This window comes from Lepidochelys kempii, chromosome 7 (assembly GCF_965140265.1).
Source record: "Lepidochelys kempii isolate rLepKem1 chromosome 7, rLepKem1.hap2, whole genome shotgun sequence".
NCBI classification, from domain to species: Eukaryota; Metazoa; Chordata; order Testudines; family Cheloniidae; genus Lepidochelys; species Lepidochelys kempii.
Genome location: NC_133262.1, coordinates 22,691,703 through 22,706,038, shown reverse-complemented (window position 1 = coordinate 22,706,038; position 14,336 = coordinate 22,691,703). Strand labels below are relative to the sequence as shown.

The 14,336-nt window shown below is 45.2% G+C and overlaps 1 protein-coding gene across 4 annotated transcripts in view; it reads left to right on the top strand.

The window, feature by feature from the left end:
• CHCHD6 (coiled-coil-helix-coiled-coil-helix domain containing 6) overlaps positions 1-12,125 on the top strand; it is a 169,589-nt gene extending 157,464 nt beyond the window's left edge. For 3 of the 4 annotated variants that reach the window (XM_073351350.1, XM_073351351.1, XM_073351349.1), the window contains one exon: positions 11,555-12,125. In XM_073351350.1, coding sequence (XP_073207451.1) covers positions 11,555-11,684 — 130 coding nt within the window. In that variant the 3' untranslated portion in view covers positions 11,685-12,125. The remainder of the gene's footprint in view (positions 1-11,554) is intronic. The other variant, XM_073351352.1, reaches the window with a different exon arrangement.
• The last annotated feature ends 2,211 nt before the right edge of the window (positions 12,126-14,336 follow it).

Here is a 14,336-nt window from a genome sequence, read left to right as displayed (position 1 = left end):
ATATCACATTGGTGGATGTGCAGGTGAACGAGCCTCTGATAGTGTGGCTATCAGAGACGTCGAAAATAGGATTCTAGGTCACCACAGAACTGTATCATGTTCGTGGGGGTGGAGGGGCAGAAGGAGAGGCCCCGAGATAGGACAGCTGCTTCTGCTGGGCTAAGAGTATAGTTGGATAGGTTAAAAATATTGCTGGGTGGGTTGAGGGAACCATTGCTGTGGCCCCTTGTGGCATGTAGTAGTTTAGAAAGAAAAGCCCGTTGCCAATTGTGCCCACATATCTATTCAGGGGACACCATCACAGGGCCTAATAACATCAGCCACACTATCAGAGGCTCGTTCACCTGCACATCCACCAAAGTGATGTATGCCATCATATATGGGAAGGGCCAGAAGAGGAGTTTGGGGAAGATTTCTTGTGACAACTAAGGGTGTGTAGTCATTGAGGTGGTTCTTCTCTCTCTTCCCTCCCCCCCCCCCCCCCCCCGTATTGAAGCAGGTTCTCCTGAGGTATTTGGTTGGCCCATTCCATCATGTGATCTTCTACTTTGGTGGAGTGTCCTTGTTTGGCAAAGGTGGTTTTAAGTGTGTTAAGGTGTATATCCCAGACTTTCTCCTCAGAGCATATTCTATGATGTCTGAGTATATGGCTGTAGACGACAGATTTCTTGTTCTGTCTGGGGTGATAGTTGGATCTATGAAGATGAGTGTGGTAATCCAGGGGTTTCTTGTATACAGTTGTCTGTAGGGTTACATTGTTGAAGCTGATTGTGGTGCCCAGGATATTGATAGCTGGTGTGGGAGTGTTCTTGAGACAGTCTGATGGATGAGTGGTGGTGGTTGTAGTTGTGGTGGAAATTTGAGGGAGTATAGGTAATCTGTGCTGAGGGTGAAAATACCACTGATGTATTTCAAGCATATCCTTTGCTTTGAGGTGCATTTTGCCAGAAATTCTTTCTTGAGGTGGCCCATGCAGGGAATGGCATATTGGGGAGCCATCCTAGGACCCGTGGCTGTTCTTATGGTTTAGACAAAGTGTTTATTTTTGAATATATGGTTATGAGTGAGGATGATATGGATGAGTTTGGCTATGTGTTTGGGATGGATACCTGAGTGTTGTCCATTGTCTTGTAGATGTTTGAGGCAGGCAGTGATGCCATCATAGTGAGGGATGTTGGTGTACAGGGAGATTACATCTATGGAGGCAAAGTTGGTGTTCTGAGGGAGGTTGTTAATCTTGCGAGTTTCTAGAGGAAATCAGTTGTCTTGGAGGAAACTGGCCTTCCGTGTGGTGAGTGGTTTGAGGATGGTTTCTATGAGTCCTGATATTCCCTCAGTAAGAGTTCCGTGGCCAGATATGATTTGTGTATTTGAGGAAACATGTAGAAGGTCCCTGGGGTGAATTCTTGGGCGGTGAGGTTAGAGAGTTTCTCTTGGAGTTGTTTGGGGAAGGATTTGTTGATATTCTTAAACTCCTGGGTAAATTGTGGTGTGAGGTTGTCTTTGAGTTCTTTATAGTAGGTGGTGTCAGAGAGTCCTGGGTTGGCCTTGTTGACAAAATAATCATGGGTGAGAACTATGATGACACCCCCTTTGTCTATTGGTTTGATTGTTATCTGGTGGTTGGATTTCAGGGGCTCTATAGCTCTTCCCTCTGGTGGAGTGGGGGTCGTGGGTGTGATGTTTGTTACAGATTCCAGTCTGATTGCTTTAGTTTAAAAAAAAACCAATGTAATGATCAAGTATGTGTCCATTGGGTGTGGCCTGTCAGATTATTCTTTTTTCCTGTGATTGTCAGTGGGGACATGATCTTTGTGGATGGTGTCATCTTTGTTATGAAAGCATTCTTTGAGACGGACAACATAGACAACGTCCCAACATCATCAGTTTATCAAGAACTGCCTAATTTAAGATGATTTATCTGTATTCTCCAAGGGACTGAACTTCTGCTCCACCACAGACCCTGATACCAAACTAACATGGAGAACTAAAAGAATTCTTTCACTGATTCTGCCTTATCATCCCAGGGCAAACACTTTTCACAAAACAATCACTCTCCATCTGATTTTTTTTAGTCCTTGTCCTCAAAGGAAACCTGCACAACATCTGCAAAAGATGAGTTTGGGAGCTTACATTCATAACTTCACTAAAATCCATGGACTTTATAGAGACACTAGTTTTGTCTCCTTTAAAACAATCTGTAACCCACTAACCCTCTTTTTTTCTACAACTGCTGAGATGTTAATTGCCCATGTCATCTTGAATGGTCTCTTGCAGCTTGTGTTAACTCCTTATGCCTAACAATTTGTTTCACCTTGTATTTAGCTGTGATGCTCTGGTTACCTTTCCAAGACCTAAAAAAGAGCTCTGTGTAGCTCTAAAGCTTGTGTCTTTCTCCAACAGACGTTGCTCCAATAAAATATATTACTTCACCCTCCTTGTCACTCTCAACCCACTGTGAGACAGGTAAATAGTATCCCCATTTTATATGTGGGGAAATGGCAGCATAGAGAGGTGACAAGACTGGTCCACAAAGTTTCTTTGGCTATGTCCGTACTAGTATTTTTTTCTTTTTCTTTTAATTTCCCACTGTTGGTCCAATTGTTCAGTTTGACTGGTTGTAGCAATGGTAAGAAGCCAAGTTATATATACTCTGTTTCATTTAGATCTGCTCTGAGCAAGGTAAAACACAACAGTGGTTAAAAGTGCCTGCAGCCACAGCCTTTCTACACCCGCAACAATATTGCTACCCTCTGTCCTTACTTCACTAATGCTTTTGGGTTAGAGTTTGTAGGACCAAAGTTTTATGTTGCATCACTGGGGTGATTTTCTATTCGTTTTGGCTCTGGAAGTGGGAGTATTGTTCCCCTAGCAGCAGTTATAAGTATTAGCAACATTTCTTTTAATCCTACCTAAAACTAGGGTTGAATTTGCACAAATTGTAATTATTCTGCTCTTGAAAACATCAGGTAGCTACTGGATTCCTTTGTCCCTCCTGAGTTTAAGTTAAACTACAAGCTTAAAGAGTGCGAGGGGTTATTCCAGTTGCATTGGAGAGAAATAGCTAGTGTTCTGTCCTTTCCCTATATATTCCTTTCTCTCAGTCTGTTCCTATAATGTGCATTGTTGTGGTTGTACCTTCTAATGTGTATAGTGGGATGTAATTATCTTCATCCAAGGCAGAATCATTGTGTCTGGTTGTAAAGAGAGAGGTCACAATCCTAATGGGAAATGAATTTTAAAGCAATCTTGACCAACTCTAGTGGAGCCATTTCATGCCACTAGAAACCCAGCCCCCACTTCACAGCAGTTGTATGTCCTTTTCCTCCAATAAGGTGTAGTTCTAACACTTGTCTAAACAAAAATATGCAATGAACTGCAAGTTCCAGCCCTGGACTTGGGTTCTGATGATTAGTGTTCTGTGCTGCCATATGGGAGACTCATTTACCTTGTCTTGATTGTTGTTATATACAGAGTCTAAAAATGAACTAAGTACTGTATGGAACAAATAAGACAATAGCCATAAGCCTTCCCCATCCCCTTTAGCTGTGTGTGCTGTGAGGCTGCCTCTGTGATCCAAGGTTCTATTCCTGCAGAGGTAAGGGGGGGGGCAACATCATATTTCTTTAAGATGTTGCAGTTCAGATATTGGCACAGTCAGTAGAACTAAGTGATATGATAGGCAGATGTACCAGCATTTTATCTTGGAAGGGCTGGCTTCAAATGTGAGCTAAATTACAAGGCATATGAGCTTGGTCTGAGCCTTGACTAATAGCAGATACTTTTTCATATTACAAAACATTAGCAACTGACAGAATTCAGCATGATATGGCACTTTTGGATCAAGAAGTTCAAGGTTGTAATAGCAAGGCGAGGCACTAGCAGAGCAGGGGAGATTTCAGGTCAGGATTGAGGTGCAGGGGCAGAGTTGTGTGTGGGGCACAGGGCTAGAATAGCAGAGTATGCCTCATAGAAGAGTTGAGGTGCAGTGACCGAGACATGAGGGGATTCAGGACTGGAATAACAGGGAGATGTAGGTGCCAAGCTCTGAGCAGGTACCAGCATCAGAACAGCAGGATTAATCTAGCAGTGAAGGGCTCCCTATACAATTTTCATCCCCCAGTAAGTCTATATTGAAAAATAAAAAATATTGTAATAATACTCAAATGTACCCTGTTCCAAATCATTTAATGATGGGTGGAGTGAAGAGGAGTTCGCAAATGAATTATTCTAAATTTTTCTCCTTTTGCATCACCTCCTAGGCGTGGGTGGAGCCTGCATGCCAGGCACAAGGAACATCACTCTAGCCTGGTGAGCTTTCTTAATGGTGAAAGCAAGATTAAATGCAATGGACATTAATTTAACAAAAAGCACCCTCGGTATTTATTGCAATAAGTTAGCAATCATTCTCTCGGGAGTGACCCTTCATGGAATTATATTTGTTCCTCTCGTTTTCCAGCTCATGTCCAAAATAAAAAAAGCTGCGTACTCCCTGCAGTAGTATGTTGGGGCTGCTGACTTGTTAGCGGACTGGACCCCAAATGGAGTCTGTTTGTTTACAGCATTCTCGGAATTGCAGAAACTCTCAGCCAGTGGAAAAACATTTCCTATAAAGCAGGTGTAATGATGAGGGCTGTTTCTGGGCTAGAACAATGATCAGAGTGATTGTCTCTTGGAAATCAATAGTTATAATGCATGAACAAACAGATGAGTCTCAGAACAACTAGAGATTAGTGGAGCTAGTGATTTACTCCATCTTCCAGTCATACACAGACGACAGGAGGTGTAGTGGCAGAGTAAAGCAAACAGTGCATCTGGTCTCTTGAGTCAAGGAGAAAATAAAAGAAATAAGTAGAGAAGATCTGTTTCCTTTTTTCCATCAGGCTGTGTAGACCAAGTGGGGGGCTTCCATGCTGATGTGCTCTCTGTGGTTCCCCCACAATACACCTTGTACCTTTTTGGAGGCTTTCCATTCTGCCATCATGCCGGCTTCTGAGATCTATATCCAGGAGTAAAGTAGGCCAGAAGCTAGTTATTTCTGTTCCTCCTCTGTCTCTGCAACAATTAACGGCGTAGGGGATGAGGAAGCAGAACTCGTGGGTTGTTTATTGAATGAACTATTTTTCTTGGTGCTTAAACACCCTCCTGCCCCCTCTTAATCCAAATCTTTGCGAGAAGGAAAGCAGACCTCCCCAGTACCCTTGGACTGTGTGTTATCCTGAAGGACGGGAGATAGAGAGGAGGTATCAAGCTGCTTTATTATTGTGCAGTAAGTGTATGGCATAGAAGTGTTTTGATCCATTTGTCAGCACAGCTGCTCCTTGGAATAGACCAGTACACTGAATGCAACAATACATATTGCACATAACTGAAAAATACCTGCAGCATACATCAAATCAAAGTGACACAAATGCCCCTAAAAATAGTTTGAGGTGCTAATAGTCCAGGAGCAAATGCCTTAGCCAGTAAAAAGGCCTTGAATACCCCTCTTGGGACTGGCAGTGTTTTTTGTTTTGTGTTGGAGGACCCTTCTAAGTTAGCGAAAGTGAAAAACACTTCTGCGGTCATGCTGGCTTAAGGCAGACAACACGTGCAACAGTATTAAGGCTGCTGTGGAGAGGTATGGTATGAGCATAAGGCAGGGAGCCATGAACTCCATAGTTGTAATTCCAGCTCTGCCACTGACTCCCTCTGCATGGCTTTGAACAAGTTACTTAACATTTCTGAGCCTGTCTCCCACATGTAAAATGAGAATAACACTTCCCCATCTCCACGAGATGCTGGGAAGGTAACTGATATTTGTAAAGTTCTCTGGAGAGGGAAAGCTCCTCAGAAGTGCTAAATACAAGGCAGCAAGTGTCAGCATCTGCAGCACAAGTGCAATGAGGAATTAATGTTCTGCACCCAGGTGATTGCACCCTGCTCAAGGAGGTCCATTGATAGCTGTTTAGAACTCAGAACCTTGGGGGAGCTCTCTTGGCAGATTCACAAAAAAAGAGATTCATAATCATTTAAATGAAAGGTTTTTTCCAAAGAGAGGATAAGCTGGTTTTTGGCATGAGGTTACAGCTACAACCATGGGGAGAAGCTTAAAACATCCACTTCCCCCTTTTTCTCCACCACCCTTCTGGTGGAGGGATTCAGGGGAGAAGGGGGATCCTAGACATTTGGCTTGTGGCTGGCAACCCTGATCCTGTTGCCGTGGAGCCTGAGTGCTGAAAATAATATTAAAACAAACGTAAAATATTGTCCATCAGAGGCACCCAGCAAATGGCAGGGTTTGCTGCCTTGGTGTTTGCTCAGGCTTTAATTTTAACAAATGTGTCTTGCCCAGTGCTGAGGTTTGCCAAACATGGCTTCTGGCAAACCACCAGAGGGAGAAAGTTTCACAGGGTATGAGGCTGTCAACTGAGAACATTCCAGATCTGCCTGTGAGTGCCAGGCAACACCAGGACCCTGGCAGCTAGATCAACCCAGCCTTGATGGGGCTGGGGGCTAAGGGGGAGAGGTTCCCCACTACAGCTCTATACTGGCCCAAGTGATCTTAACTGGCTACCCTTCTGGATGCAGGCACCACACAGGGCAGAGAATAAAAGGGAGGAAAATAATAGAGCAGCACTAGAAAACCTTGTTGCTGGGTTTACCTGGCCCCCCATGTTGGTACTAGGATGAGTAGGGGAGAGCCCCCACTCCCCACAGCTAAACACAGCCTTGGAAAGAACAAAATGTCTCTTGAGTTGAAATGATTGCAGAGCCTGACCCTTTCTTGTCCACCCTGATGGAAGCAAGGACAGAGAGTAGCTGGCTTTCCATGCCGCTGCTGTGAGGTGAGGGGACTGGAAGCCTAGCAGCTGGCTGATTTTCAGTGCTGTTAGTTGAGGGGCAAAGCCTCACAGTGGTGAAGAGTTGTGGGTTGGTAGTTCAGATTGCTGCATGTCAGGAGAGGGGAAGTAGAGACAAGCAAAACTGGAGATGGTTTCTAGACTGGACAAATTTCCTTCCCTGCTAGAGCTGAAGTTGTGAGGAACTATCTTGTACTCTTGTGTGAGGTACATAAATATAATACATTCACATACATGTGCGAGTTTAGAGATGCTTGACTGGCAGCCATAGAGGCTGAATTCCTCCATCTACAGATCATGGATATCCTGGACAGCAGCATGGCAAGCTCCCCCCTTGTGCCTCCAAGTGTGACCAGGGAATATGGTCTCCATGCCCAATATGGTCTCCATGCTCCTGGCTTATAACTGAAATTATAACAAGGAGAATACTTAGTGCCAGAGCTGAAGCTTCTAACTCATTTCATTGTGGGCCACTGAACAGCCATCACATAGAAACAACGCTTGGTTGCTAGCTGACTTGGACTGGCTTTGAACCTGCCCTAGGACCTGTGTAGGGATGGAATGCTGTGTATGCCAGGTGAGGGATTTGTCTGGTTCATCCAGTGAAATCTGTGAACTCCTAGAATGGCATACTGTGGGACTGTGGAGGGTAAGCACCCAGCGGTTTGTTTAATTGAATAGCCTATGATAAGTGAGACAATTTCTACTTTCATTGTAAGTGTATGTGCATATGATATTGTAACAAATCAGACCCCCTCCCCACCACACCTTCCCCTGGCTTTCGCTGTGCAGCACATTTATGACTGATTATAGCTTTACAGTGGCTGTGGTCATAGAACTTTGATCTCTGGCACCAAAATCACAGGCCACCAGCATCATTAACTGTTAACAGTATAGGGTTCGTGACACACAGTTGATTCCATCAAGGAGGAGCAATGTTGTACACATTAGCCTGCTCATACACGATGCCATATTTTTTGCTTTCTTTGTAAAAGGAACCTAAGTACATGTTAAGAGGGTTTCCATGTCCCTCTGACGCATCAGTCACTGGCCACTACTGGAGACAGGATAGCACTGGTCTGTGCTGCTTTGGTAAATGCTATCAGAGTGGGTCTGAGTCTCTGTGCCAAGCAGTGAAGCGGTCATGGCTGTGAGAGGCTTCCCTGTATCCAATCAACCTTGTGCTGAGAGTACTTCAGTCTCCAAGCACTGCCAGTCCCATAACCTTCATCAGCACAACATACAGTACCCTCTTAGGAGGGCAGAAATTAATTAGTCACTTCATCCAGTGCGTGTTGATCTTAGATGTAATTGTATCAGGCCTCCACTGGGAGCAGCCTGGGCTGATTGATAGTTCTATCCAACTGCAGCCTTTGTTCATAGAAACTTTCCTTGATGCGAGTTGCACGGCAGGAAGCAGGTGGGCAGCTCTGTTCTGCACCCTGCCAGCTTTGGGGTCCAGTGCTTATTAGACCAGGAGTTTCATCAAGTTCTATTCTCTCCCCACCTCCCTGAGATGGATCCTGTGATGTTCTAGGATTAGGAATGTTTCTTAACCTTCAGGTTGATGTATCCCTAGAGGTGCATAGATGGTTTGGGGTTGGACGGATTTGATTTTAATCAGTAAGTGCTGGCTAATTGTCTTTCTCTCAGCAAGTAAAAACAAATCAAAATAACTGATATCACAATCTGTAGGAAGAAAAAGTGCTTTTTAAAAGTTTTAAAATATAATTGAAGGGTGAGTTGGTGCATTAGTGGCTCTATTAAAGAATGCAGCATTCCTTGACACTTAACTAAAATGTTGCAGACTGAATATAATGACTTATTTTACTGTGAATTGTATTGCTTCTTTGCTTATTGCATTTTTCCGTTTTTAAAATGTACTGCTTAATGTAACACTTTAACTTTCTAATGATCAGGAAAATTACTTGGGAAATTAGAGCTGGTCAAGTAATATCGATGATGTCCTGATAAGCTTTGACTAGATAATTTGGCAAATAACGTTTCTCTTTATCCTCACATCCCTACCAACTCCCTCCCGCTCATTAATGCTAGAGATGGGAGCATACTGAGGATGTAGAGGAGGTATGGGCTGAATAATTGCCCTTGCAGGGACCTCAGTCAGCGGACATGAGCCTATTATTAGGTTACTGCTGGAGTGACATCACCAGCTGCCGATGAATGTTATCCGGCACAGTGACGTCATTCCTGTAAGGACCCCCCTTTCTGGGCCAGTGCTTGCAGGAAAAGCATCTTCTCCCATAAGGAAGACCACCAGGCAGATGGGGATAGAGCTCAAATCTAGCCTGAACCTCTGGACTGCTGTATGAGACCCCTATCATCCCTGAGTCGCTCAGCCTCCTTTCTGTAGCTGGCTTTAGCAGGGTTCTTTAAACATGTCTAGGTTCCGTTTGCCCTGCAAAATGGAACCATGCTTTAACCCAGTAGGAGAGACAACCAACATCATAACTGATTCCGTCAACACTCTTTTCACTGTAGTTTAGACAGACTGTCAATTTGCTGAATGTGTGGCTGGTAGGATGCTGCTGTTGCTGATACAGGGAAGCCTTCACTTGGCATCAGCTCTGCTGTCATCTACAGGAAAGAGAGGAGGTAGGAGCTCATTACAGGACAGCTGTTTTCTTTTAACTTCTAGAAATGAGAGAAGTGGGAGTAAAGACAGGGAGACTATGGCATGTGCTGCAGCCACCATGATATCCTAAAAAGGGTTTGAACAGACTCGCAGGTTTTCTGTACCCTCTGTCTTCTCTCACCATTAGCGCGATATGGAGTGTAAGTAGAAAACAGGGTTCAAAAAAGCTAAAAGATTCCTCTGGGGACAAAGCACATGAGGTTGATCTGGGTTTTAGGATGGTTTGTGTCACTCAGATTAAAAGCCAAAGTCCCTCAAACTTTGGTGGGGGTGAGAGTCCTCTATTTCTTCATCCTCTATCCTTCTCATGTCAGACTGTCTGAAAGGAGGATAGGGTGCTGTTCCCTTCTAAGCTTGTCTGCACTTGTCCAAGTGTCAGGTGGAGTGTGTGTATGTGTAGATTGATAGGAAGTGTTCTGCTTCGTAGGGGCTGAGCAAACTGTCCAAGCCTTGCTCGGCCTAGATAGTGAACACAGCACCAGATTGTCAACCCTGCCATGGGGTGTTTGTACTGTTCCCCATAGCTGATCTGGAACTTGCCTAGCTGAGAAACTGCAGCCTCTCTTCCCACCTCTCCATAGACCGTCATGGGAGGATCACCACTCCTGCTGTTGATCACTGGAGCAGAGCTTTCCAATGCCACTGTCAGAGTATTCATTGTCAGTGGAGAGCCCCCACCTGGGGAACTTGCTATTTCTGGTCTACCAGAGCTCAAAGTTGGTGGTGGCCGGCAGGGCAGATTGTAAACTGCCTTGTTTAATCAAGGTAGGGTCAGGGCCCAGGCCCATCAAAAGGCAGGAGCAGACATTTTATTGTCATCCTGGTCTGTCTGTGTGTCAGTTTGGCACTTACAGTAAGAGGTCAAGATGCTGCCATGATGGGCACTGTATAAATAAATATATGATGGAAAAAATAATCCATCTCCAGTGTGATTTACGTCGGGAACGTTGACTCTTGAATCTGAGGCTAGAGACCTGCTGTTTCTCACTGAAGTCCTTATATCCCCATTGTTAAATCTTTCCTTGGACAAGTTTTTTCTTGTCCCCCTCACCAGAGCTTGTGCCTCATGTTTGATCCTGGGCCTCTTTCACTTGTCCCAGGGTTAGCCTTACCATTTGTGGGACCCAAGATCCCAGAAAGGTGGCAAATCAGGCCACAGGTTACCTCCCCGCTTACCGGTTATCAGAGGAGTCTGGCAAAAAGGTGTTTCCTTTTGTTTCAGCTCCACTATCAGAGGAGGAGATGGGGTCAGCCAGGCAGAGATTGTAGGGGATGGTGAGTGATACCCTAGCAAGCAGCCTTAGTTTGAGTCAGCCCTAAGGACAAACAAGGAGAGTTTAACATGCTTTAGCTTGGCTTGGGGTTTCTTGCCACAAACTCCCAGAAGCTGCATGGTGCAGGGGCTGACGAGGTGTTAGGTGAGAACCTGGAAGAAATCTTTCTTGGCCAGAGCAGAAACCCAGGTCTGTTGTTGTTTCACAACATGTAGGGGTGATGATCCAGAAAACAATCTTGGAGCAAGTGAACTGCTGGGACTGGGTTCATTCCTCCTCTTCAAAACCAACTTTGACTTTGCTAGAGGCTGAGAGGAAATCTTAATGGCAGTATGAAGACCTTTGCTACTGAAAGCTGCCCTATGTAGTTACAGAATCTTCATTCCAAGCTCATCAGGAAGAAAATGGAGCTTTGCGATTTTTAACTTCTCTCTTCTGAAATGTTACAGACCTTTAAATTGGGATGGGCTCATGTTGATTTTGGGTGGAACAGAGTGGAAAGAGGTGAGGGGCCAGTTACACATTTTGAAATGTTCTTCCTCTGCCATTTGGCTGTTTCAGTGACCTTTTCTATGATCCCTGTTTCCCCCACATCTTGCTTTGTTTTGCAGCCAGGAATACCTGATAATCTTCTGAAGGGTGCTGTTTCTCCTGTCTGGTTGTGAGCTATATCTCATCCCTGCCCATGTTACTCATTCATCTCAGAAAGAAACAGTCCAGTGTCAGCAGTTGAATAACTAACCAGCCAACTCTTCCCTTTGTCTTCTTCTTTCCCTCTTTCCCAGGCAATGTTGGTTAATGATGAATAAAACCCGGCAGCCACCAAAGAGCAGAGCACAGGGATCACAGAGGCCCTTGGAAGCCCAACATCCTTCTGGATTTATGCTGACCAAAACCGGTGCCTTCTGTCTGTAGCAGTCCAAGAAAACGACGCGATTCCTCTTCTAAACTCCTGCATGTATCTGTCTCACTGGATGTTTTTGGAGTTGGGGCGGGGGGAGGGCTTGAGGGCAGCACTGTTATGCCAAATGTGCTTCACCCTTTATATTCGTTCATTGTGAAAAGAAGCCTGTCAACATAAGTGCCCACAGCAGGGCACATAGCTTAGAGGCCCATGTGACCCAAGGCCCAGTTAACTCCGTACTAATTTTGGTTTCACTTACGCATTCTGTGTTTCAAGTGCTGTTGCCTTTGTCCTTGTGCTCCAGAGAAAGGCATCTGAAGTATTGGGGGAAGAAACCCTGACCTGCTTGTTAGGATTAACTGTTCCTAACATGCTCTTGTCGTTAATACCAGCAGACACATTCCTTTCCTTCCAAGGCTCCCTCCTAAGAACAATAAACTGTCTAATGGTCACTGTGTCCGTGAGATGCTTTCAGCTCTGAGTTTGAGAATTGCTCCTTACTCTCCCTCCGGCCCCTGACAGCAGTGAAAATCTGTCAATTCCCAATAAGCATCAGGAATAGGGATAGGAATAGTTCCAATCACAGTTTGTAAATTAAAAATCTCGTTTGTTTCAGGCCAGGGGTCGAATGACTTTGGCTTTTCTGAAAGTACTTGGAAGGGGACAAAGCCTTAGCCAAAAGGGAACTAGCTGTGGTGAATCATGCTGCAAAATCTTCTTACCTAATACAGACTCCTCACTCCACCAGTCTCTTGTGCACTCTCTCTCCCCTGCTTGCTCTCTCACCCTCCAGCCCCCACTCCATTGTGTTCCCTCTTTGTGGAACAAGGGGCAGTAGGGAACAGCATGTGTAGCACTGCATCCCTATCCATGTTGCGAGGCAGTCAATCGATTTGGAATGTATTTCTTTGGGTGTCTCCTAGCATTGGCACTGCCTGGCTTTGGTCTGTGACGGAACACGTCTCTATTGCTTTGCACACACTGTACCTATGTGTATAGCACAGGCAGAGATCGCTCTCCCATCTTTGACATGCAGCCACCTGTAGGTTGGGACCTGATTCATGATTCCCCATGCCAAGAACACTATGTAGTACTTTGGGACAGGAAATGAAGAATAACTTTTCCAGTTGAAACCACAGGGGGAATATAAGGTAGCCAGAATGAAATGAGCAGGGGTGGAATTTAGCCATGACATCCAGCCAGCACCAAAGCTACTGAAGGATGGACCATGTCTTCAATAACTGCATGAGATCAGGTCCTTAGTTTAATGTCTTAGCCAAAATGTCTCACCTCCAGCATTACAGTGCCCCTCACAGCTCTTTTGGGTGTTTGGTTCAGTAGTAGAGTGCCACGTACTGAGTCATTATTGAACTTTGCCACTCATCATGGGTGCAGTTAAACTGGAAATGTGCCCATATGTCAGCTCAGTTTCCGGGCCTTTTACACCTGCTGTTAATCAAGCAGGACAGAGCTGCAAAGCCCTGTTCACTATACAAGGCACTGCGTTCACTCACTGATTGCTCTTCCTTTGTTAAAGTCACAGATCTCCCTTTAATTCCAAATTTGCTGCACTGTGCAGGTCAGACCCACTGGCCCTAGGAGAGGAGGGAAAGCTTCGCGACCCAGAGCTAGGCACTTTGTGCCCTCAGGTCTGTTGCTAGCAGAGTTGGGAGGGCTTTCTGTGCTGCTGCCATGCCAGCAGGGTATGGCTCCTGCTCTGCCTACAGCATGTACGTTCTGTGGAGCAGAGCACTAAAGCCACTCACTGCAGAAATTTAGAGGGGTAAGGTTCATCTCCAGGTGATGATGGCGACTTAATTACTGTTGGCTTGGAGGGGTGATTGTCCCCGTTAGCTTGTCTCCTTGTCCCACCTCTCCCCCAGGTTTGTTTGGCACATGTAACCTGCATTTCAGCCGCCCCAGTTTGCAGGGTGGAGGTGGTGATGGATTATGATGCCAGGGCTGAATATCGCACTGCGCAGGGCCATCTTCTCCCTGAGGCAACTGTAATACAGTTCCATGTTCTTTCATAATTAGCTTTATTTACCAAATTGGCAATTTCTCTGTTGAGAAATAGCTGATTATAGCATTCAGGGAGTTACTGTCATCTCAAGATATGCAGGTGTCTGTGAAACATAAACAGATGTGATGGCTCACAAAATGAACCCAGTGGATAGTGGGGGAGGGGGAGATCCAGTCATAAAAACGCAAATGCAACTTCTCTGGCCTCATTCAGGCTAATGCTGGCCAGGTGCACGACCACTGTTGTGCAGCCTCAGTGATGAAAGAGTATCACTCTGAGGCCACCTGGCACTTCCTAATGAAGCGCTCGATTAGTTTAACTACCTTTATTCCCTCTGCCCTTTGGTCACCTTCCCAGTCCACTGTGGGGCCGTCTGACCAGAAATCGTAGATGAGATGATGGTGGAGTGAGGCTGGTCATGACAGAAACCAACTCATTTTGTAGTCTCTGTACTCACTGTCATATGACTCTCCTATTCCTTACATATTGGTGCATTAAGTCCAGATTCAGAAGAATTCAGCGCGAACAGGATACATGTAAAGACTGAAATAAACCCATCTGACACGCATTGTGTGCAGCCCAGTGATGGGGCTAGAAAGCCAGCTGTCTAGGAGGTAGTGAAGCTGAAAATCATTCAGCC